Genomic DNA, 21,952 nt, shown 5'->3' on the forward strand with positions numbered 1-21,952 from the left:
GCCACCGGGTGCAGGGGTCCCGGGGTGGGCGGGGAGGGCCCCCCCCCCCCCCCCCCCCCCCGCCCCGGAGCTGCGCAGAGGCGGAGCCTCCCGGGGCGGGTCTGAAGCCCCCTCACGGGTTGCCGGCCTGCGGGGTCTGCTCCCACCTGCCGCCAGGGCCTGAACCTCCCCGGCTTCTCCTTCGCAGCTCCCCGGAGGACAGGGCAATTGCACAAGCTGAAGAAACTTCTGGAAGTTCAGTCTTCCCAGCCCCGGCAGGTCCCCGTGGAATCAGGACCGGTTCCTCCCGCTCCCGACGGACTCCCCTGCAAGAAACACCTTCCTCCGCCTCTCCCTCCTGACCCTCCTCCCCCGCCCCCGAGGCCGGACCCCCTGCAGTCCCCACGGTGCCCGCCGGTCCGCTCTTGCGTCCACGCGGTCGGTCGAGCGGGGGCGGGCAGCGACATGTGTCCCCCGGTCAGCGCGCGGCACGCGGGGGAGGGCATGTCCTGCCTGCACGCGTCCTGGCTGTACCAGCTGCAGCACGGCAGCCACCTGAGGCTGTGCTTCGCTTGCTTCAAGACCGCCTTTCTGGACCTGAGGGACTTGCTGGAGTCGGACATCTGGGAGGATGAAGACTGGGACTTTGACCTGATGGACCTCGCCGAGGCGGAACCTCCGCAGGGGGCGTCCCCGGGGTCGAACTGGGGGCAGGGCCAGGGGCAGCCTGCGCAGGGGCCGTCTGCGGCGTGGGGGTCGGGCAGCCTGGCGTCGGCCCCTGAGGAGTCTGAAGAGGTGGGGCTGGACTACCACTTTGTGCCCACCGAGCTGGAGCCTCAGGATGCGACCCCCCTGGGCCTGGGTCCTGAGGATGCTGACTGGACCCAGGGCCTTCCCTGGAGATTCGGGGGCCTCCCTACCTGCTTGCACTGGCCATCGCCCCCTCTTCTGTGGCAGAGATTTCTCAGCCTGGACCTGCACCCCGGGGAGCCCATGGTGTTGGAGCTGGGCACCACCCGGGCCGTGGACCCCGCTGAGGCCAAGGCCTGGTTAGGGGACCTGCAAGTGGTGTCCATGGTGGGCTGCCACGATGCCGTCTACTTCCGGAAGATGACGCCGGCGTGGGCCGTGCGGGCCTCGGAGGGGTGCTGGGAGCTGCTGCTGGAGCCGGGCGAGGTGTGGGCGGTGAGGCTCCAGGATGCAGCCCCCGGGCAGGACTTGCACAGGTGGAAGCTGAGCGTTCTGGAATCCTGTTCTCCAGGGCAGAGTGAAGAGCTGGTCCCTGCAGACACAGCTCTGCTTAAGAGGGGGTTCACCATCCTCTCTTACTCACCCTGGACCAAAAGGGAGGTCCGGGAGGGGGAGCCAGCATCTGGGTCTCTGTCCTCCACCCAAGGAAGGGATCCCAGCACCGCTGAGACCCGGAGCAGTGGGTCCAGAGGGCCTGGGGAGAGCCTCGGGCCTGGGGGAGCTGCCCTATTTCCAGCGTCTCAGCCCAGGGCCCCAGGACTGAGGGACTGAGGCCCAAGTGTTCACATTGTTCTGGCGGCCCCCAGACGCCTGAGACTGGGAAGGACTGGCAGCTGCCCCTTCATGATGGTCAGGGGAGCATTTTGGCAAAGGATGGGGACTTGTGGGTGTGGAGGAAGAATGGGGAGTGTCCTGGGGACTGAGAAGTGGGACCTGTGGCGGCCTCAGGGGAGGCACCCAAATGCCTGTAACTGGGAGAGAAGTGCTTCTGTGTCAAATGTCACGGAGTTAGGAATGTGACGCTCTCCAGGAGGTGCCTCGTGAGTGGTTGCTGTGCAGCATGTGAAGTGGCAACAGGACACGGACCTGTGCAGCGGCCTGCCCTGTCCATGGGGAGGGACGTTTCAAGTGTGACACTGAGTCCCTGGATCTCCCCAGAGTCTGGCGGCCACGGGGAAATGTGCTTGCCTTTGCCTGGATGGTCTCTGCGGCTCCCCAGGACCCTGTCAGTGGGGACTGTGGTCTGCGGTGGGGTTCTATGCAGTTTGTTCAGTTCGTGTTTCTTTGTATGTTACTTAGTTAAATGAAGCTATAAGAATTTTGCATTAAACCCCTGTGCTAGTCATCCCTCAGCTCGTCCTAGTTGATTGGCCTTGTCATCTCAGTGTGCAGGTTTAGCCACCTGACAGATTTCAATCCCTTGTGAGCAGGGGAAAGAAGGTGGGAGTAGCACAGGACAGTGACTGTTCTGGTCAGTTTTTTGGCTGGGAGTTTGTTTCACAGGTATTCATTTCAATTTGTAAAATACGTTCACATGCTTTAAATAAAGAAGGGCCATGTTTTGAATAATGATGAGAGTGTGTCGTCAAACAGATCTTGGTCAATATAACTTGTGCCCCTGACATTGAAAAATTTATGGACAGAACCATGTGTAAAGGATGCTAATAATGTTCGTGAGACAGAGGGAGAGGCACACTCACTGAAGAAGGGCTCTGGACCTCTGGTCATCAGGGTGTGGTGGGCAGGGAAGAAGCTCTTAATTGGCAGCTGCTTCTTGTGAATGGCCCATTTCAAGGTTTCCAAAGTCTGTTGGTGGATTCTAGCTGGCACAGCCTTCCAGTGATTGAAGGATGTGCTGTGTCCCTTTCACTGGAGGATCCAGGTCTAACGGCTGCTCTGGGGAGTTTTACTGCGGTGTTAGGCATCAACAGCAGCAGTAAGGTCCTTTCATCAAATTTTGAGGGCAGTCCTCCTCTCACGTATCTTTCAGAAGTGAGTCTTCAGGGGCTGGCCCCGTGGCCGAGTGGTTAAGTTCTCACACTCCGCTGCAGGAGGCCCAGTGTTTCATCGGTTGGAGTCCTGGGTGCGGACATGGCACTGCTCATCAGACCGCGCTGAGGCGGCGTCCCACATGCCACAACTGGAAGGACCCACAAATGAAAATATTCAACTGTGTACCAGGGGGCTTTGGGGAGAAAAAGGAAAAAAATAAAACCTTAAAAAAAAAAAAGAAAAAGAAGTGAGTCTCCAGGCGTTAAGTCATGAAGTTTTCTGATGCTAATTAAACAGAAAAGGCATTAATGCGGTGGCCGTTCGAAACATTTCAACACATCGTAATTCTGCGAGCATTTGGTGACTTGGAGTGTGTATTTGGACGTGCACGTGGCTCTTTTCCCTAACGCACCCAGAGTGGTCTTGCCTTCATCCCCTCCTCTCTTCGTCCCTCCGGGTTAAACGGTGCATTTATTCATTATTCCAGCAAACCCTTGCTTTGGGCAGACTTTTTTTTTTTGATGGCCCAGCTGCTTTGCAGGGCTCCAGGATGCACAGGTCAGGAGCGAGCAGCCCAAGCCCTGAGTCATGAGGCTATAGCTGGTTCCTCAGCTCTTCTCATCTGAAATTGGGGAAAAACACCAACTCACAAGGTTATGGTGAAAATGAAGTATGATCAAATGTATCCTCAAAAGAGTAACGTGTGATTACCATCTGACCCAGCAATTCCACTCGTAGGCGTCTACCCAAATGAAGGAAAAACATGTATGTACATGCTCACAGCAGCGCTTTTCACAATCACCAGAAAGTGGAAACCAGCCACATGTCCAACAGGTGGACAGATAAATGAAATGTGGCATGTCCCTACAATGAGACGTTATTTGTAAACAGGAATGAAGTTCTGATAGATGCTACGACATGGATGAACCTCAAAAAGGTTTATGCAAGTGGATGCTAAATGAAAGAAGCCAGACACAAAAGACCCCATATTGTATGATTCCATTTACATGAAATGTCTGGAATAGGGAAATCCATAGAGAAAGTAGTAGATGAGTGGTTGCCAGGCCCTGAGGAAAAGGGGGAGTGGAAGTATTGCATAATGGGTGTAGGGTCTCCTCTGAGGTAATGAAAATGTCTGAAACTAGACAGAGGTGATGGTTGCACAATGTTGTGAATGCACTACATGCCACTGAATTGTTCACTTACATGGTTAATTTTATGTAACGTGAATTTCAAACCAATTTTTTTTTTCTGCTTTATCTCCCCAAACCCCCCCATGCACAGTTGTATATCTTAGTTGCACGTCCTTCTAGTTGTGGGACAAACCAATTTTTTAATTTTAGTTTATTTTAATTTTTGTGTGTGTGTGAGGAAGATTGACCCTGAGCTAGTATCTTGCCAATCTTCTTCTTTTTGCTTAAGGAAGATTGTCGCTAACATCTGTGCCAGTCTTCCTCTATGTTGTGCATGGGACGCTGCCACAGCGTGGCTTGATGAGCGGTGTGTGGGTGTGCACCCGGGCTCCAAACCCACGAACCCCGGGCTACTTAAGCAGAGCGCACAAACCCTACCACTACGCCACCGGGCTGGCCTCTCAGCTTAATTTTTAAAAGTCAAATGTGAAAGTTGTAGCACGTTGTCCGAAGGTAGGTATGACCGTCCGCTCACTTCCCAGAGGACCGTGAAGAACCCCCACCTCCAGACACCACCTCAATGTGAATTATTCCACTTGTTTGCTTAAAACAGCTACTGTCAATTCTGGCTGTTAATGCAAATGCTGGCCTTTGAGCTGCATACAGCTACACGGTGGCTTTCTTTTCTCTTCAAAGCTGCATCACAAACAATTACGCTCATTTATATTCACAGCCTGGGCAGGTTTGAGTGGAGGGATGCCCCTCGCAGGTGTTCCAAGTAGTGTTAAAAATTGTTTGTTGGGGCTGGTGGCTGAGTGGTTAAGTTCGCGCGCTCCCCTTTGGCGGCCCAGCGTTTAGTTTCACTGGTTCAGATTCTAGGCATGGATATGGCAGCGCTCGTCAGGCCATGCTGAGGCAGCGTCCCACATGTCACAACTAGAAGGACCCACAACTAAAATATACAACTGTGTACTGGGGGGATTTGGGGAGAAAAAAGCAAAAAAATAAAAAAAAAGACTGGCAACAGTTGTTAGCTCAGCTGCCAGTCTAAAAAAAAAAAATTGTTGATCAGAAACCTGAATTTAACTGAAAATCCTGTATCTTGTCAGGTGACGCTGCCCTGGCCCCATATGTGCAGACCTGGCGTGGGTCTGGGGGGAGTGGTCTACGCAAGAGGTGGACAGAGTGCAAAACAGAGAAGGCAGGGGCCCAAAGGGAGGCGAGGTGAATACAGGGTGTGTGGCATTCTGCCTTCTGCGGTACAAGCCCGTTCCAGAGACATCTACTGTGATGTGCTGACATCATTCTCAGCCCTGGGAGAGGCCAGGGAACATGTCAACTGACACTACCAGGAAATGTGTCCATGTTATGGACTACAACTAGGCCTGCGGCTCCCCCCGTCCCAGAGGGGCCTACACCAGTCTGAGCCCTTCTCCCCAGGGTGTGGGGGGCAACTGTGTGTTGGAGGAGCCTCCGTTTCCAGGGTGGCCTGTGGTGTCTGGACCTTGGGCACTTGGTGGAAACCCTGCAGGAAGGACCAAGTGTCTCTGTAAACTGTCTGCCACAGAGACGGTTCCTTTGTTGGGGGCAACATGGGTAGAGGCAGCTTGCTTCAGAGAAAAGGGACCCTGCCCCACTCTGCAGACAGAAATCTCTTTACATTTCTCAGGATTCTCTAGAACTTTCTGTCTTAGTTGGAGAAGACAACTGAGGACTAAGACGGCCCTATCCTGACCTTTTTTACATTTTACCAATGAGAAAACTGACACACAGAGAGGTGTGGTAGCTCCCCTAAGGCCACACAGCTGACAAGGAAGATACCCAGATTCACACCAAGGCAGCTGGAGTCCAGACCTCTTTGGCCTCTCTGTGTCCAGCCCAGAGCCCTGCCTGACTCTGTCTGGTCAGATCTGGCCCTAGAAATGGAGTGGAGGGGCTCCCTGGGGTATGTGCGTGGAGTTCCACAGAGCCTTTCAGAGAGGTGAATGAGCTCTCATCTCTCAGGTTGAGAGAAAAGAGAAAAGTGCAAAGGATAGGCACTGTATTGATACTGACCCTGATATCAGTTCCCCTACATTAAATCCAGCACATATGGGGGTAAAAACCAAAAGCACTCCTCCCCTTTCCCTTCTTACTCCTTGACTTCCTGGCACCAGAATCCACCATCCACCACACAGGCAGACAACCAAGGATACCCGCCTGTGGATTCCCTTATGTCACCATTCTCCTTCCTGCAAGCAGCCTCACAAGGCCAAACACAGGCTGGTGGGAAAGCTCCAGCCAGCAAGGCCACAGGCTCCTTCTCTACAAGCAGCCTCATTCCTCGCAAGCTTTAAAACCCCTTACCCACTTCTTGATGGGGAGCCAGCAGTTCCTAAGGCTCTAGCTGGCTGCTGCTCCCTTTGCCTGGCAAAGAAAATAAAGCTTTCTTTCCTTCTCACCCAAAACGCTGTTCTCCTTATTTAGATTGGCACTGAGTTCAGAGACTGAACTTTTGGTAACAATACAGTCTCACTTAGGAAAATTTTAAAGCACATTATTAATCGCACATGCAAAAGACGTGGTCAAAAAAAAGTTTGAGTCACTCCAAAGTCAGGGCAATGGTGCCTCCAGGGAAGGAGGAGAACGGGAATGTGGAAGGCTAGGGATGTGTTGTTTCCGGAAACAGTGTGAAGCAAGTATGGAAGAAGACTGTCACTTGGTCTAGATCGGGGTACCCAGGTGTGTGTAATGCACTGTGTGAATGTAAAAATGATGGTGGTGGTGACGGTGCTGATGGAGACGGGGATGAAGTTGATGGTGATGATGGTAAAGAAAGTCCCCAGGAGACCGGCAGGAGAAGGGACCCCACCCCTTTGGATTTTGGCTGCTACAGAAGCCCCTTCATTAGTTTCAGGGCAGGGGTACCCCACTGCTGTTTTCATGGATGGGGCTGATAGGCCTCAGGAAGGAGGCAGGGCCCTTGACCTCATTATTTCCCGAGGAGGCAGGGAGGACTGGGGTGGCCACGCTGAGGGGAAAGGAGCCTCTGTACTGTTACGTGGGGTTAGACCCTCAGACACAGTGGGGACACGTGGCCTCACTAGTACTGTTTGCAGGAGAAATCTGGAGCTCTTGGGGTTTCTACTTTCACTCCAGCATTGACTCCCACCTTTGTAATCCCTGAAAGGGCTCTCGGGGGCTCTGCATCCAGCCTCTTCACTCAGAACGTGAGGCTTCATGCATCCTGAATTGGGGTCCTTTTCCACAGGTCACCCAGCCTAAGTGGACCCCTGCGACCAGGCAGGCTGCAGTGTTAGGACCCCTAGCACCTCTCTAGGAGGCAGGGGCCCACGTGGCTTCCCCAGGTCGCCCCCAAGGGTGGACTCTGATTGAAGACAGTGTTATATGTACTTGAAACTTGTCCTCGCTCCTCACTCTCCCTGCGTGTCAGCCGTCCCAAGCCCGGGGGTTGGTGGGGGAACACTCAGAACTCCACAATGCCCCGTGCCGGCCTTAGCGCCTCAGTCCCTCGGGTTGCTCAGATATTGGGGCTCTCTGCTCATTAACAGGGGCCGCCCCCAGCTGGAGACCTGCGAATGTTTTAGTTGGTTTGATTGATAGCATCGTCCCTCCAGCTGGGTCTCAGATCTGGGGGTGTGTGGAACCAGGACTGGCAAGACTGTAGTTTCAGAAATTGACAGCAGGAATCGGAGCAGCAGCACCAAAGGGAAGGGTCTCCTGGAAAAGGATGGCGAGCCGCTGACTGCGGCGCCTGAACCTGCCGACTGCGGGGCAGCAGGTGTGTCCCCGCTGGGGACCTCCTTCCAGGCAGATGCCCTTACCGTGGGCAGTGCAGTGAGCCCACGGCCCTGGGCAGGCTCCAGGCAGCCTCTGCTGGGCACCATGGGCGGGACTGGCCTGGACTGTGTCAGGGTGCATCTTGGCCTGCACTCCCCACCCCTGGTCCTGTCCACTCCTCTTTACCTTCCCCCGTGGCTTTTTGGGGGGGAGGGGGAGCAGTGACAGGATGTGCCTCTTTAAGGCGTCTGTAGTTGGGTTGGATGGACACCTATGAAGAGACCCATGAGGCCAGACTCTGTCTAGGAAGCTTATCTTCCGTGGAACCTTGTAATACAATTGGAAACAAGTTCTTGCAGAAAAATGATCATTTCAGAATATTTTGAACCCATTATGTGCAGAGCGAAGCTTTAAAGTCACATGTGTGGAAAGTAGGAGCCGGATGATTATGATTTATGATTTAATGGTCCATAAAGTGAGTCACAGGCGGGCAGTTAATTTTGCACAGAGCACACTAGGTTTTAGGGGTGGGGGCCCCAACTTCCCCAGAGGGCAGTAGCAGCCCCAGACATTCCTCAGTTTCTTGCAGGAGCCCTGCTCACCGCCCCCCCCCCCCCACCCCTCCCCGGCTCTGGGCTGAGCAGAGAGCACCTCTCAGGTCCAGGCCAAGGTCACCTGTGCAGTAGAGGGTTCTCAGGTGTCTACCTGACAGTGCCCCTCAAGGGGATGTCCCCAGCTATCAACAGCTTTGGGCCTCACTCTACCCACTCCTTGTTGCCCACACTGAGGACAGTCCAGCCCCTTCACCACTGACTGCAATGTCTGTACAGCATGCATGCTGGATGGCATCTGTCCTTTCCTCGTGATGCAAATGGAGAGAAGGTCATGGGCCTCGTGGCCTGCGGCTCTGCAGGATGCCACGACCAGGAGAGGAGGCACCAAGGCTGCTCCTAGAAGGGCAGTGAGCTGACCTACACTTTTGGATGATGCTGTCCTCCGTCACCTGTAAGTCCTGGTCTGTGGCCTGAGGGCTGGTGTCAGGCTGGGCTGCTCAGTGACCTCAGCAGCAGACCCTAGGCTGTGTTCCTGGAGGCTTCTCTCTGTGACCCAGGCATATCCTAGGTCACAGAGTGTTTGGACCAAAGGCAGCAGATGGGCCCAAACACGACAAAGCCAGTCACCTGCCCACAGAGGGAGAGGATGAGAGCAAGACCTGTCCGTGAGTCCCCTTGCTCATGAGCTGTGGTGGGGTGACAGAGAGACTCTCCTGAGTCAAGAGTGACTGGACTCGGGGTCCTTTTCTTTTTTTTTTCTTTTTTTTATTGAGTTATTGATAGGTTACAATCTTGTGAAATTTCAATTGTACATTAATGTTTGTCATTCATGTTGTAGGTGCACCACTTCACCCTTTGTGCCCACCCCCCACCCCACCTTTCCCCTCGTATCCACTAAACTGTTCTTAGTCCCTAATTTTAAATTCCTCATATGAGTGGAGTCATACACAGATTATCTTTCTCTCGCTGGCTTATTTCACTTAACATAATTCTCTCAAGGTCCATCCATGTTATTGCAAATGGAATGATTTTGTTCTGTTTTGCAGCTGAGTAGTATTCCATTGTATATATGTACCACATCTTCTTTATCCATTCGTCTGTTGCTGGACACTTAGGTTGCTTCCATGTCTTGGCTATTGTAAACAGTGCTGCAATAAACATTGGGGTGCACAGGACTTTTGGGATTGCTGACTTCAAGCTCTTTGGATAAATACCCAGTAGTGGGATGGCTGGATCGTATGGTAGTTCTATTTTTAATTTTTTGAGGAATCTCCATACTGTTTTCCATAGTGGCTGCACCAGTTTGCATTCCCACCAGCAGTGTATGAGGGTTCCTTTTTCTCTGCAACCTCTCCAACATTTGTTGCTATTAGTTTTAGATATTTTTGTCATTCTAACGGGTGTAAGGTGATATCTTAGTGTAGTTTTGATTTGCATTTCCCTGATGATCAGCGATGATGAGCATCTTTTCATGTGCCTATTGGCCATCAGTATATCTTCTTTGGAGAAGTGTCTGTTCGTGTCTCCAGCCCATTTTTTGATTGGGTTGTTTGATGTTTTGTTGTTGAGTTGCGAGAGTTCTTTATATATTATGGATATTAAGCCTTTGTCAGATATATGACTTGCAAATATTTTTTCCCAGTTAGTGGGTTGTTTTTTTGTTTCAATCCTGTTTTCATTTGCCTTGAAGAAGCTCTTTAGTCTGATGAAGTCACATTTGTTTATTATTTCTATTGTTTCCCTTCTTTGAGAAGGCATGGTGTCCGAAAAGATCCTTTTAATACTGATGTCAAAGAGTGTACTGCCTACGTTTTCTTCCAGAAGCCTTATGGTTTCAGGTCTCACCTTTAGGTCTTTGATCCATTTTGAGTTTATTTTGGTGAATGGTGAAAAAGAATGGTCAATTTTCATTCTTTTACATGTGGCTTTCCAGTTTTCCCAGCAGCATTTGTTGAAAAGACTTTCTTTTCTCCATTGTATGCCCTCAGCTCCTTTGTCAAAGATAAGCTGTCCATAGATGTGTGGTTTTATTTCTGGGCTTTCAATTCTGTTCCATTGATCTGTGCACCTGTTTTTGTACCAGCACCATGCTGTTTTGATTACTGTAGCTTTGTAGTATGTTTTGAAGTCAGGGATTGTGATGCCTCCCGTTTTGTTCTTTTTTCTCAGGATTGCTTTAGCAATTCGGGGTCTTTTGTTGCCCCATATGAATTTTAGGATTCTTTGTTCTAATTCTGTAAAGAATGTCATTGGGATTCTGATTGGGATGGCGTTGAATCTGTAGATTGCTTTAGGTAGAACGGACATTTTAACTGTGGTTATTCTTCCAATCCATGTACATGGAATGTCTTTCCATCTCCTTATGTCGTCATCCAATTCTCTCAGAAAGGCCTTGTAACTTTCAATATATAGGTCCTTCACTTCCTTAGTTAAATTTACCCCAAGGTATTTTATTCTTTTTGTTGCGATTGTGAATGGTATTGTATTCTTGAGTTCTTTTTCTGTTGGTTCATTACTGGAGTATAGAAATGCTACTGATTTATGCAAATTGATTTTATACCCTGCAACTTTGCTGTAGTTGTTGATTACTCCTAACAGTTTTCCAATGGATTCTTTGGGGTTTTCTATATATAAGATCATGTCGTCTGCAAACAGCGAGAGTTTCACTTCTTCCCTCCCTATCTGGATTCCTGTTATTCCTTTTTCTTGCCTGATTGCTCTGGCCAGGACCTCCAGTACTATGTTAAATAAGAGTGGTGATAGAGGGCATCCTTGTCTCGTTCCTGTTTTCAGGGGGATGGGGTTCAGTTTTTGCCCATTGAGTATGATGTTGGCTATGGGTTTGTCGGATATGGCCTTTATTATGTTGAGGTAGTTTCCTTCTATGCCCATTTTGTTCAGAGTTTTTATCATAAATGGCTGTTGGATCTTGTCAAATGCCTTCTCTGCATCTATTGAGATGATCATGTGGTTTTTATTCCTCAGTTTGTTGATGTGGTGTATGACGTTGATTGATTTGCAGATGCTGAACCATCCCTGTGTCCCTGGTATGAATCCCACCTGATCCTGATGTGTGATTCTTTTGATGAATTGCTGAATTCTGGTTGCCAAAATTTTGTTTAGAATTTTTGCATCTATGTTCATCAGTGATATTGGCCTGTAGTTCTCTTTTTTCGTGGTGTCCTTGTCAGGTTTTGGTATCAGCGTGATTCGGGGTCCTTTTCTGTTAACGAGGAGTGGGGAGCAGTGCTCAGAGGGTCCCAGGCTCCCTGAAAATGATGGAGTCATCTGAAAAAGACCCGACAATATGGATGGTTAGGATTTTCCAAAGAGATAAAGGAAGGAATATCATCCATAAAAGGAACAGGAAATCATTAAACAAAAGAGCAGCTCTAGTCAACCCAAGGGTCCATCATGGGTAATGGAAGAGCAAAACATGGTCTGTACACTTGGAATACCATTCAGCCTTAAAAAGGAAATTCCACGTGCTACAGTGTGGATGAACCTTGAAGACCTTATACCAAGTGAAAGAAGCCAGACACTAAAGGACAAATCCTGTATGATTCCACTTACCTGAGGTTCCTAGAATATCCCAAATTCACAGAGACAGAAAGGAGAACCGTGGTTGTCAGGGGCTGGGGGGAGGGAGGAATGGGGAGTTGTTTAATGGGGACGGAATTTCTGTTTGGGGCGAGAAAAAGGTTTTGGAAATGCTGATGACTGCACAACATTGTGAATGTCATTAATGACACAGGGTCGCGGCCTGCCTCGTCCCCGTCCCCCGCCCCCCTAGTGTCCCCCGCACTAAGCGCGCTAAGCGGGCAGGCAGGTCCAGGGTTTCACTGACAGCTGGGGTGTGCTGGTGCAGAGGAGCAAAGGCGGGAAGCAGAGACCCCGCGGAGAGGCTGCGGGTTGGCCAGGGCAGACGGGAGGGAGGCGGCTTCACCCCACGGACACGGCCCCCGGGGCCGGAGCGGCGACGTGACCGGTCCATGTCCCACAAGAGGTGCCCCACCTCGGGTTCGGCACCTTCTCCTCTCCAAGCCCTGGCGCCCCCAGCGACCTCTCCCCGCGCGACCCCTTCCCCACTGCCCTACCCTCGACGCCCGCCCGCCCCAGCGCTGCCCCCCTCGTCCCTCCAGCTCCCCTAGCGCCGCCCCCTCGAGCCTCGGCCCCGGGTTATTAATATCCAGGCGCTGGCGCGCGGCCGCGGCGCATTCCCAGCTGGCGGCCGGGCAGGTGGCGGCGGCGACCAGTGACCTGGGCTCGGAGCGCGGCTCTCCTGGTGGGACCTTCGGACGGGCTCCCTCCGCCGCGCGCCCCTGGGAGGCCCCCGCCCTCTGCACGCCCGGCCGGGGCGGAGCCCTCGGGAAAGTTCCGCGCAGAGCGTTTGGAGACGTGCAGCGGAGAGGCGGCCGTCCCTGAGCGCGACCCCCGGCTGCGACATCCTGCTGCCCCGGCTATTGAGGTGAGCAAGCAGGGCGCCGCGAGTGCCACGGCCGGAGCGCGGGGTCGGGGGCGCTGGGCAGGAGGCGCCCTCCCTGCCGACCCGCACTATCCCAGCGGAATCGCCCGCGCCCTTAGCCCTCCTCGAGCCCCAGGGCGGCCAGAGGAATGCCAGTGCCAGGGGAGGCCGGGGGACGCGATCCGCGCAGGTGGCGGCACCGAGGGACCGAGGGAGGACCGGGAAGCCGCAGGTGCGCGCGGGCTCGGCGGGGCTTCGCTTCTCTCCGGTGCTCCGAGGCGCGGCCCCCGGCAGCCGCTTGTCCCGCCGCGGCCCGAGGCGCGCAGCCGCCTCGGGCTGGGGAATCCCGCGCCCCCCAGCTCGGGTCCTGGGCAGCGCTGGGCGGGAGGGCTCTGGGACCGGGACCCGCGGCCGCAGCCTGCACAGGGGCCTCTGGCCGGTAGGACCCCCAGCTCCCCTCGCCAGACCAGAGGCTGGGCCGGATCTCGTGGGCACAGGGGCCTGGAAGGCGTCTCTGCACCCCAGGGTCTGCCCGGGCATCGGCTGGAGGGACGGTCTCGAGTTTATCCTCATCGTTGTCAACCCTGGAGGAGCGGAGGGAGAAGCCTGGAGCCGGTATTATCGGTGGCTGGGAGGAGATAGGCGGCACCGGGGCCTCCCCTCTCTGTGGAAGTATTCCCACGTTTTAGGCCTCTTTTTTCTTGTGAAGATAGTCGTCATACAGTAAGCATAGATCTTAGGTGTGCAGCTCCATGAGTGTTTACATGTGTCTATGCCTGTGTCACCACCCACCCAGATCAGGACCAGCAGGGGGCTGCAGGGTCCCCTCTGGGGTGACACCCTCCGTGCTCTGACCTCCTCTGTGTTGTCGGGTTTGCCGGTCCCTGAACTTCTATAAATGGAATCACACGGTGTGTTGTCTTTCTGTCCAATTTCTTTCGCTCAACATAGTGTATGAGTTTCCCGCACCTTGTTGACTGTAGGATATTTCCATCGTCCTCACGGCTGAGGAGCATTTCTGCAGAGACGTCACAGTTTGTTATCTGCGCTGCCATGTGTGGATGTTTGAGTAGACTCAGCTCCTGGGTATGAGGAATGAAGCTGCTCTTGTCTTTTTGTGGACATTTGCCCTCCTTCCTCTTGGGTACAAACCTGAGCGTGGCACTGGTGGGTGGGAGGGCGTGCACAAGTCCAGCTTTACCGATAGTGCCAGACTGCTTTCCAAAGCGGCTGCACCGTTTTGCAGCCCCACCAGCAGTAAAGCGGAGCCCCAGTTCTCCACGTGCTCCCAACGCTGGGTGTCTGTCTGCCCTTTGCGTCCCACCCTCCTGGTGGGAGTGCATTCGTTTTGATCTGCGAGTCCCTGATGACTGACGATGTCGAGCATCTTTTCATGTGTTGCTTGGCCATTTGGATATCCTCTTTTGAGAAGTTCCTGTTTAAATCTTGTCTTTTTTTTTTTTTTTGAATGAGTTGTTAGTCTTATTGATTTGTAGTTCTTTGACATGTTACTTGTCCTTTGTCTTTTATCTGTCTCTGACAATCTTTCCCCAGTTCAGGGTTTACATTTTTACTCTCTCACTGAAGTTCGTAATTTTAATAAAGTCCACTTGATCGGTGTTTTCTTTTATTGTTAGTGTTTTTTGTTCCTTTTTGAGAAATCTTTGCCTATCCAAGGTCGTGCAGAGAGTCTCATGTGTTTTTCAGAAGCCTGGTTGATTGATTTCATTACATGCAGGTCCCCAGTCCATCTTGAATTATTTTTGTGGACAGTAAGAGGTGGGAATGAAAGCTCGTTTTCCTCATATGGATAAAGGAAGATTGCAAGGGCTTTCCCTTCTTCACCACACATATTTTCCTACTTAAACTTTTAAAGTCAGCCTATAATACTTTTGCAATCTGAAGAAAACATATTTTTTAAAATGTACACGAGAAATAAATTGGGAGAAAGGACTCGGTACCCACAGCTCCCTTGCTCATTCACCTAGAAGGTGAGACTCAGGGAGGACTCCCATCTCCATCTGCTGCTGACCCCACCCCCCAGGGGCTGTGCACTGGTTTTCAGAAAAGTCCAGTCAACCACAGAGGCCCCAGGTGGAGGTGCAGCTGGGGCACACCATGGGGCAGCTGGTTGGTGGCTCTCTGGTCCCCTGGGTAGCTGGGGAAAACGAGGCAGAGTGACAGAGTTCTGAGTAGGGAGTCCCCAGGGGGAGGAGGGAGTCGGTGAGCCCCGTCCCTCTGCAGGCCCCCCAACCTGATGGGAAGTGTGACCTCACATGGCCTCCTGGGCATCTTTAATGGGCATCTTCTCCTGCAGGACGAGCTTCTTGCCCACAGATGCCCCGTCTGTGTCCAAAGGAGCATCACGCCCCAGCCCGGAGCCCCGTGTGAGGCAGCAGAGATGGCACTGAGCCCGGAGCCGGCGAGCAGATTCCCCGAGCTGGCTACAGCAGGCAGCACTGTGCCTGAGCTGCCTGGTGGCCCCAATGCATCCCTCAACAGTTCGTGGGCCAGCCCGACAGCGCCCAGCTCCCTAGAGGACCTGGTGGCCACAGGTGCCATCGGGGTGGTGCTCTCGGCCATGGGCTTGGTGGGCGTGGCAGGCAACGTGTACACGCTGGTGGTTATGTTCCGCTTCCTGCACGCCTCGGCCCCCATGTACATCTACGTGGTCAACCTGGCGCTGGCCGACCTGCTTTACCTGCTCAGCATCCCCTTCATCGTGGCTACTTACGTGACCAAGGAGTGGCACTTTGGCGACGTGGGCTGCCGCATCCTCTTCAGCCTGGACTTCCTGACCATGCACGCCAGCATCTTCACCCTGACCGTCATGAGCAGCGAGCGCTACGCCGCCGTGCTGAGGCCGCTGGACGCGGTGCAGCGCTCCAAGGGCTACCGCAAGGTCCTAGCGCTGGGCACGTGGTTGCTGGCGCTGCTGCTGGCACTGCCCATGATGCTGGCCATCCGGCTTGTCCACAGGGGCCACAAGAGCCTCTGCCTGCCGGCCTGGGGCCAGCATGCCCACCGCGCCTACCTGACGCTGCTCTTCGGGACCAGCATTGTGGGGCCCGGCGTGGTCATCGGGCTGCTCTACGTCCGCCTGGCCCGGGCCTACTGGCTGTCTCAGCGGGCCTCCTTCACGCAGACGCGGCGGCTGCCCAACCCCAGGGTGCTCTACCTCATCCTGGGCATCGTGCTGCTCTTCTGGGCCTGCTTCCTGCCCTTCTGGCTGTGGCAGCTCCTGTCCCAGTACCGCGCAGCCCAGCTGCTCACGCCCCGCACCGCCCGCATCGTCAACTACCTGACCACCTGCCTCACCTACGGCAACAGCTGCGTCAACCCCTTCCTCTACACGCTGCTCACCAAGAACTACCGTGACTTCCGCCTGCGCTCGCTCCAGGCCAGGGGCGCCTGTGGGCCCGCGGGCGCCGGCAGCTTCCCACAGTGCCGAGTCCGCTTCCAGCGCGGCTCAGGCCGCTCCTTGTCCTCCACCAGCCAGCAGGCCACCGAGACCGTCATGCTGTCCCAGGCAGCTCCCAGGGGCGTCTGTGCCTGAGTGACCTTGGGCCCCACATGGCACTGGGGTCAGTGGGGTAGGGGGTGGCTGGAGGCCTGCTGGGAGAGGTCCCAGAGCCCAGGTCACTGCCTGGAGCCCCTCCCAGCCCCCCACTGCCCCCGGCTGACTGCCCCACTTCCTTAGTCCTCTTCTGGAAAGTTCCCTGTTCTCCCTTCTCCGTGGCTTATTTCAGCTCCATCAGCCGCCTTCCTCATAATGCCCAGAAGCCCCACTCCCAGCCCGTCCCTGAGGGTCAACAGGAGCCTCAGGCCCAGAACCAGCTTCTGAAGACCATGGTGAGTAAGGTCTTCACCACCCATAGCAGTGGACGTGAGCGCCCAGGCAGTGCCCACCCTGACTCGTGGCGGGTACACAAGCTGCCTGCACGGGACCCCCCCCTCTTCTGGCCAGTGCTCAGCCCCTGTGTCCCCAGCCCCAGTCCCTCCCGGCTCCTGTGTGGCTCCATTCCTCACAGCTTCAGCACTTGGAACAATAAACTCCAAGCTCTGTGCTTCTGTCCTGCCTCAGCATTGGGGTGGGATGTCAAGGGGTGGAGGACCCATATCTTCAGGGACCCAGCAGAAGCCCCCAGGATGTCCCCCGACAGCAGGTGGAAGAGCCTTGTTGGTGGGCACACATCTTCCTTTGAGGCCTTTGCTGGTGGCTGGTCCGGCCGTCCTGACGCAGTGGGTGGGTGCCGTCCAGCTTGAGCCAGGCCCCCGGGCGAGGCAGGGAATGACCAGCCACTGCTTACTCAGGGAAGAGGGGCCATTGCTCCAGGGCAGCAGCACAGCCCCCAAACTGAAACTGTGAGCCAGAATTCTCCCATTAGCAGCTCATCTGTCTCTCCCTTCCCAGCTCTGTGTGCGTGGTGGGAGGTGGGGGGTGGAGGGGTTGGGAGGTGGATCATACCCACGGCATCAGAGTTTATCTTGTGCCTCCTATGTGCAGCATTCAAGCTGGGCCTCCTGGGGACACTGAGGCCACCGTGCCCTACCCTCAGAGAGCTCACTCTCGGGGAAGGCTCTGGACCTCTCCTCACCCCCTACCCCCCCTGGCAGCTGTACACTCCGCGTCGTGGCTTCAGCTCCCGCCCCACAGGTGGGTCCCAGCCTGGGCCGCACCTGGACCCCCTTCAGGGCCCTGCCAGGTTCTGATGTGCAGGCAGGTGGAGACCCCCACCGGCAGCCCCTAGGTGTTGAGTCTGAGACCATTGGCCCCACTTGGGACCCCGAATGTTTTCAGAAGAGAATGGCCTGAAGTTTGCACTGTAACCATGACCCCAGATCTTTGCTTCCTGAGTCTTGATTCCAAGATGTGCTGAGAAGGCCCCAACCTTGGAGACCAGGACCCCCACGGCCCCTATTCATCTGCACATGTGAATATGTTCTTTGTACCGTTTCTTGGAGTGATGCTGAGGAAGCTACGTTTTTGACCCCAAACTTAGGACCTGCCTTGACACATGCTCTGTGTCAGAGACTGAGCATCCTGGTTAACTTTCCTAAGGTGCCAGGCTGGGCTTCCAGGGACACCCAGGTGTGCCAGGCAGCACGCAGAGGGAACTTGGGGGCAAAGGGGTAGAGGAGGGAGCAGGCAGAGTACCGTTTCCCGTGATGGGTGTGGGGGGCGGAGATGAAACCTAGAGTCAGGTCGCGTCCTGACCCAGGAGCCCTTGAGTGTCGGGGGTGGGGCAGGGGTTTATCTGAGGCAGTGGTGGGGCATGGAGGGACATAGTGGGGTGAGGCCGTGCATAGGCAGGGAGGCTTGTCTAGGAGGGCCCTGTTTCAGGGGTCAGGGGAAGCAGGGCAAGAGCAGTAGTGGGAGGCAGTGGGGCAGCCAAGATTCTGGAGAATCAGTGGGAGCCAGAGGGCTTCTGGCTGGGGAGGCAGCCTGGACAGAACAATCCAGACTCACTATGGAGGGAGGCACCTTCCTTGGGGGGGGGACCACAGGCAGTCGGTGGTGAGAGATGTTGGGGGTGAGCCTGCGGGTCCTCGGGAAAGGGTTGAGGCTGGAGATAGACACACACACACACACAAAACTCTCTGAGGAAGAGGAGAAGAACAGGCTGGGGGCAGTGATTTCCCTCTCAGGATGCATGGTCACACTTGGGGGGCTGTGGCCACCCTGAGACAGGACAGGGGAAGACATATGGGGCGGGCTCCTGCAGGCCAAGCTAGGGACCAGGGGCTGTTTGGAAGTAAAAGATGGTGGCCCCGGGGAGAGAGGCCCCAGCCCCAGGCAGACAAGCTGTGCCTCTGCTTAGCTGAGCTTGGGACTCCTTCCATCTGTGTGTCTGTCCCTCTTGGTCACCAGGCCCTGAGCTGAGCGAGGCCAAGCCTGCCTTTCCAGCCTCACAGCACAGACCCCCGAGCACGGGCCGGCTGTCCCAGGACAGTCCATCTGGGCCCTGAGCCCCAGGACCCTGGGATCCCTGCCCATACCTGGGACAGTCTGGGGCTCGGCTGGGTGGGGCAAGCAGCTCTCATCTCTCCCACCCCTCTGAGCCTGGACGGTGGGTACCCGCACTGCACAAGCTCCTTCCTGGGTCTCCTCCTAACCCAGGGAGGTTCGTCTCCAACTTGCTGTCCCAGGGGCCAGGGAGAGGCTCAGACTGGGGAAGTGACGCAGCCAGGCTCACAAAGGTCTAAGGGAGCTGCGCCCGTACCCTTGCTGTGGGGAGCCCTCTGCCAGTTTGGAGCTGGCAGGCTCACCTGAGGCCTGGGGGAATCAGGGAGGGAGGGATGGCCCAGCAAAAGGGCTGAAGCTTCAGGTCCAGAAAGCCAGAGGCTGAGGCCGCTGGGCCCGCAGGCCTTACACTGCCGGCCACAACCCACATGGCTCAGGTCTGGTCAGAAATGAAATCCAGGTCCTCCTTGCAGGGGCCTCCTCGTTGCCTCCCAGACAGACCCCACCCACAGCGTCCGTCGAGCGTCCTCTCGTCCCCCTCCAGCCCCTGGTCCCAGGTCCCAGCATGGCCTCTCCTGGCCTGGCTTCCCCTGGCTGACCCCCCTTCCACCACTCCCCTGTCCCCCAACCTCCAGCCACCACGGCTGGAGCTGGGGATGCTCTGCTGGGGCTCCCCTCTCATCCCCCACCTGGCAGTGCCCACATTCCTGCCACCTCTCAGGGAGCCTCATGATGACATCCAGTGTGCTTCAGCATTTCAACACGTTAGGCAAACGCTCACACACGCACACACTCACACGACACTCACACGTGTGTACGCTCTCACACATGTACACTCACATCCACAGACAGCCACGTGGAGACTCCCAGATGTTTCCTGTGGCCCCGCCAGCCTCCCGGGACCCACCGCCCACAGCCCCTTCCTCTCCCCTCTCCCTGGCACCCAGGACTGACTCAGTGGAAGCCAGGTGATTTATGGAGGCCTTGTCTGGCTAGAGACCCACAGTTGTCAGCCCATCAGGTACCCTGCCCGGCTCTCTGGCCTCATCAGGCCTCCCTCCCTGCTCGGAGGCAAGGCTGGTCCTACAGAGGGATCCTCTGCCTGCTGGGACCCCCACCAGACCCTCAGACCCCACTCTGGCCCCCCCAGGGCTCTGAGGTTGCTGAGGGTCTGGGTGGCTTGAACCCGGACAGGAGGAAGGGAGGTCTGAGCCAGGGCATGAGCCAGGTCTTGGGGGGCCTGGACGGGGGTGAGCTGGACATGGGAGGGCCCCGGGGTGAGGCTGCTGCTATTCAAACAGTTACAGCTTCATTGAGGCCATTACACATCATAATATTCACCCTCTTAAAGTGCAATTAATGATTTGCGGTCCATTTACGGAGCTTTGCAGCCGTTATCACAGTGCAATTTTAGGACACCCATTTGTCAGGGTGCTCCAGAGAGACAGAGCCAATGGGACATGTATATGAATAATAAAGGATTTTTTAAGGAATCATCTCACGCAATTGTGGGGCCGGCAAGTCTGAAATCCGTAGGTGGGCCTGCAGGCTGGAAACTCAGGCAGGAGCTGATGCTGCAGCCTTGGGACAGAATTCCTTCTTTTCCAGGAAACCACTGTTTTTGCTCTTGAGGCATTCAACTGAGTGGGTGAGGCCCACCACCCAAGTTATAGAGAATAATCCTCTTTGCTTGAAGTCAGCTGACTGTAGATGTCCGTCCATGTTGCTGTGGGTCAGCGCTTCGTTCCTCTTTATAGCCGAATACCCACTACTGTTGATCCATCATCAGCTCTGGTCACTTGAGCTGCCCGTCCTGTTCCCTAATACAAACACTCAGGTACACGTCTTTGTGTGGACATGTTTTCATTTCTCTTGGGGAGATTCCTGAGTGGAGGCACTGGCTCCTATGGGATTGCCAGACTGTTTTCCAAAATGGCTGCGCATCCCACACTCCCTCCAGCAGTGCGTGAGGGTCCCCGTTCCTCCACGTCCTCCCAACGCTGTCCTCCCTCTAGGCACGTTTTCATAACAGCAGCTGTTCTGGGTAAACTTGGATTAATAATGGCCAGCTCTGATGGCGACTGTCTCTCAGAGGCACGTGCCTGCAAGGCTGGGGGCCGCAGGCCTTGCTTGACTGGCTGAGGTTGGTGCCAGGACTCTGCTGTCCGCAGGCTGGGGGAGGGGCGGGCCCTGGGCCCCTCGCCAGTGGAGGCAGGACATGCCCCTTCCCATCTGTGGCACATCAGCTTCCAACAGGAGTGAGCCCAGTCCCCTTGCCTGGTTCTGTCCTGGGAACCTGGGGTTTCCCCACCTGGTAACATCTATTAGGGGGAGGGGGTTTGGGTAGGGGCCCTCAGGGGAAAGGGACATCATCATGGTCATCATCGTTATGGATCGTTTTGGTTCTATGGGTCATCTAAATTTCTTTTGCCCATTTCCCCCTGACTCAGGGAAGGCCCTGAAGAGGTCCGTCCTATCCCCCTAGCTGGGGAAGACACTGACCAGGCACATCCATGGGCCCAGCTGGCCTCAGAGCCAGTTGGGGGGCTGCTTGCGTGCTGAGGCTTTTCCAACAGTTCAAGGGAAGGTGAGGGCTCAGAACCAGTGGGTCCTCTCTGTGACTCCCTCATGCTACCTGGAGCTTAGATCACAGGGCTTTGCTGGAGCCTCTTAAGGGCTGTTAGGGGCCTGGGAGCTCAGTGGCCTGGGCCAGGCCTGCCCCCACGGGCTCTGGGATCTGTCTGCTTGCTCGGCCAGCTCCTGGGGACATGGGGGGCCATGCGTTCCTGGGTGTGGTAATTGTCAGTTGAAACACGTTTTTCCCTTTTCCGTTCTCGTGTCCTGCGGGGAATTTTTGATGCAGCAACAAGGCTGCTGGTCATGGGAAGGCCAGACAGAGTCTCCAGCTCCTGTCCTCCCTCCAGCCTCTCCTCCCAGGATAACGGGCAGGGGTGGGGATAGCTCTGGGTGGGCAGGGGCCTGGGCAGAGGGTCCAGGTGGGCGGCACTGCTCTGTGCTGCTGCAGGAAGAAAGGGTAAGACTAGGGAGGGCCACACCTCTTCCCCGGCAGCATGGGCACTCATGTGAGAGACAGAGAAACGGACTCAGGGAGGGAGGGCACAAGCTGTGCTGTCCAGGAGAAGGGAGACCTGTCTGCGGGGTCTGGACCCGAAGCCCAGAGGGCTGGATGCCCGGGAGTGGGTGTGGGGCATGGGTCCAGGAGCCGCAGGGGAGTGAGCAGCCCTGGGCTGGGTCCTTGGCCCCATGTCAATGCAGCGTTTATGTCCTGGTTGTGAGCGAACATCTGGTCACACCTCAGGCCATGCGTCTTAGG

The 21,952-nt window shown here is 55.4% G+C and overlaps 2 protein-coding genes across 2 annotated transcripts; both read left to right on the forward strand.

Annotated features, from left to right (window-relative positions):
- The first annotated feature begins 444 nt into the window (after positions 1 to 444).
- Positions 445 to 12,447, forward strand: TEX19 (testis expressed 19). The gene is made up of 2 exons (XM_070483934.1): positions 445 to 1,164; positions 12,340 to 12,447. Exons 1-2 carry the CDS (start codon positions 445 to 447, stop codon positions 12,445 to 12,447), a joined length of 828 nt encoding a protein of 275 aa, XP_070340035.1.
- Positions 12,423 to 16,724, forward strand: UTS2R (urotensin 2 receptor). The gene is made up of 2 exons (XM_014865135.3): positions 12,423 to 12,656; positions 14,971 to 16,724. Exon 2 carries the CDS (start codon positions 15,055 to 15,057, stop codon positions 16,207 to 16,209), a length of 1,155 nt encoding a protein of 384 aa, XP_014720621.3. The 5' UTR covers positions 12,423 to 12,656; positions 14,971 to 15,054; the 3' UTR covers positions 16,210 to 16,724.
- The last annotated feature ends 5,228 nt before the right edge of the window (positions 16,725 to 21,952 follow it).

This window comes from Equus asinus, chromosome 13 (genome assembly GCF_041296235.1).
Source record: "Equus asinus isolate D_3611 breed Donkey chromosome 13, EquAss-T2T_v2, whole genome shotgun sequence".
In the NCBI taxonomy this organism is placed as follows: Eukaryota; Metazoa; Chordata; class Mammalia; order Perissodactyla; family Equidae; genus Equus; species Equus asinus.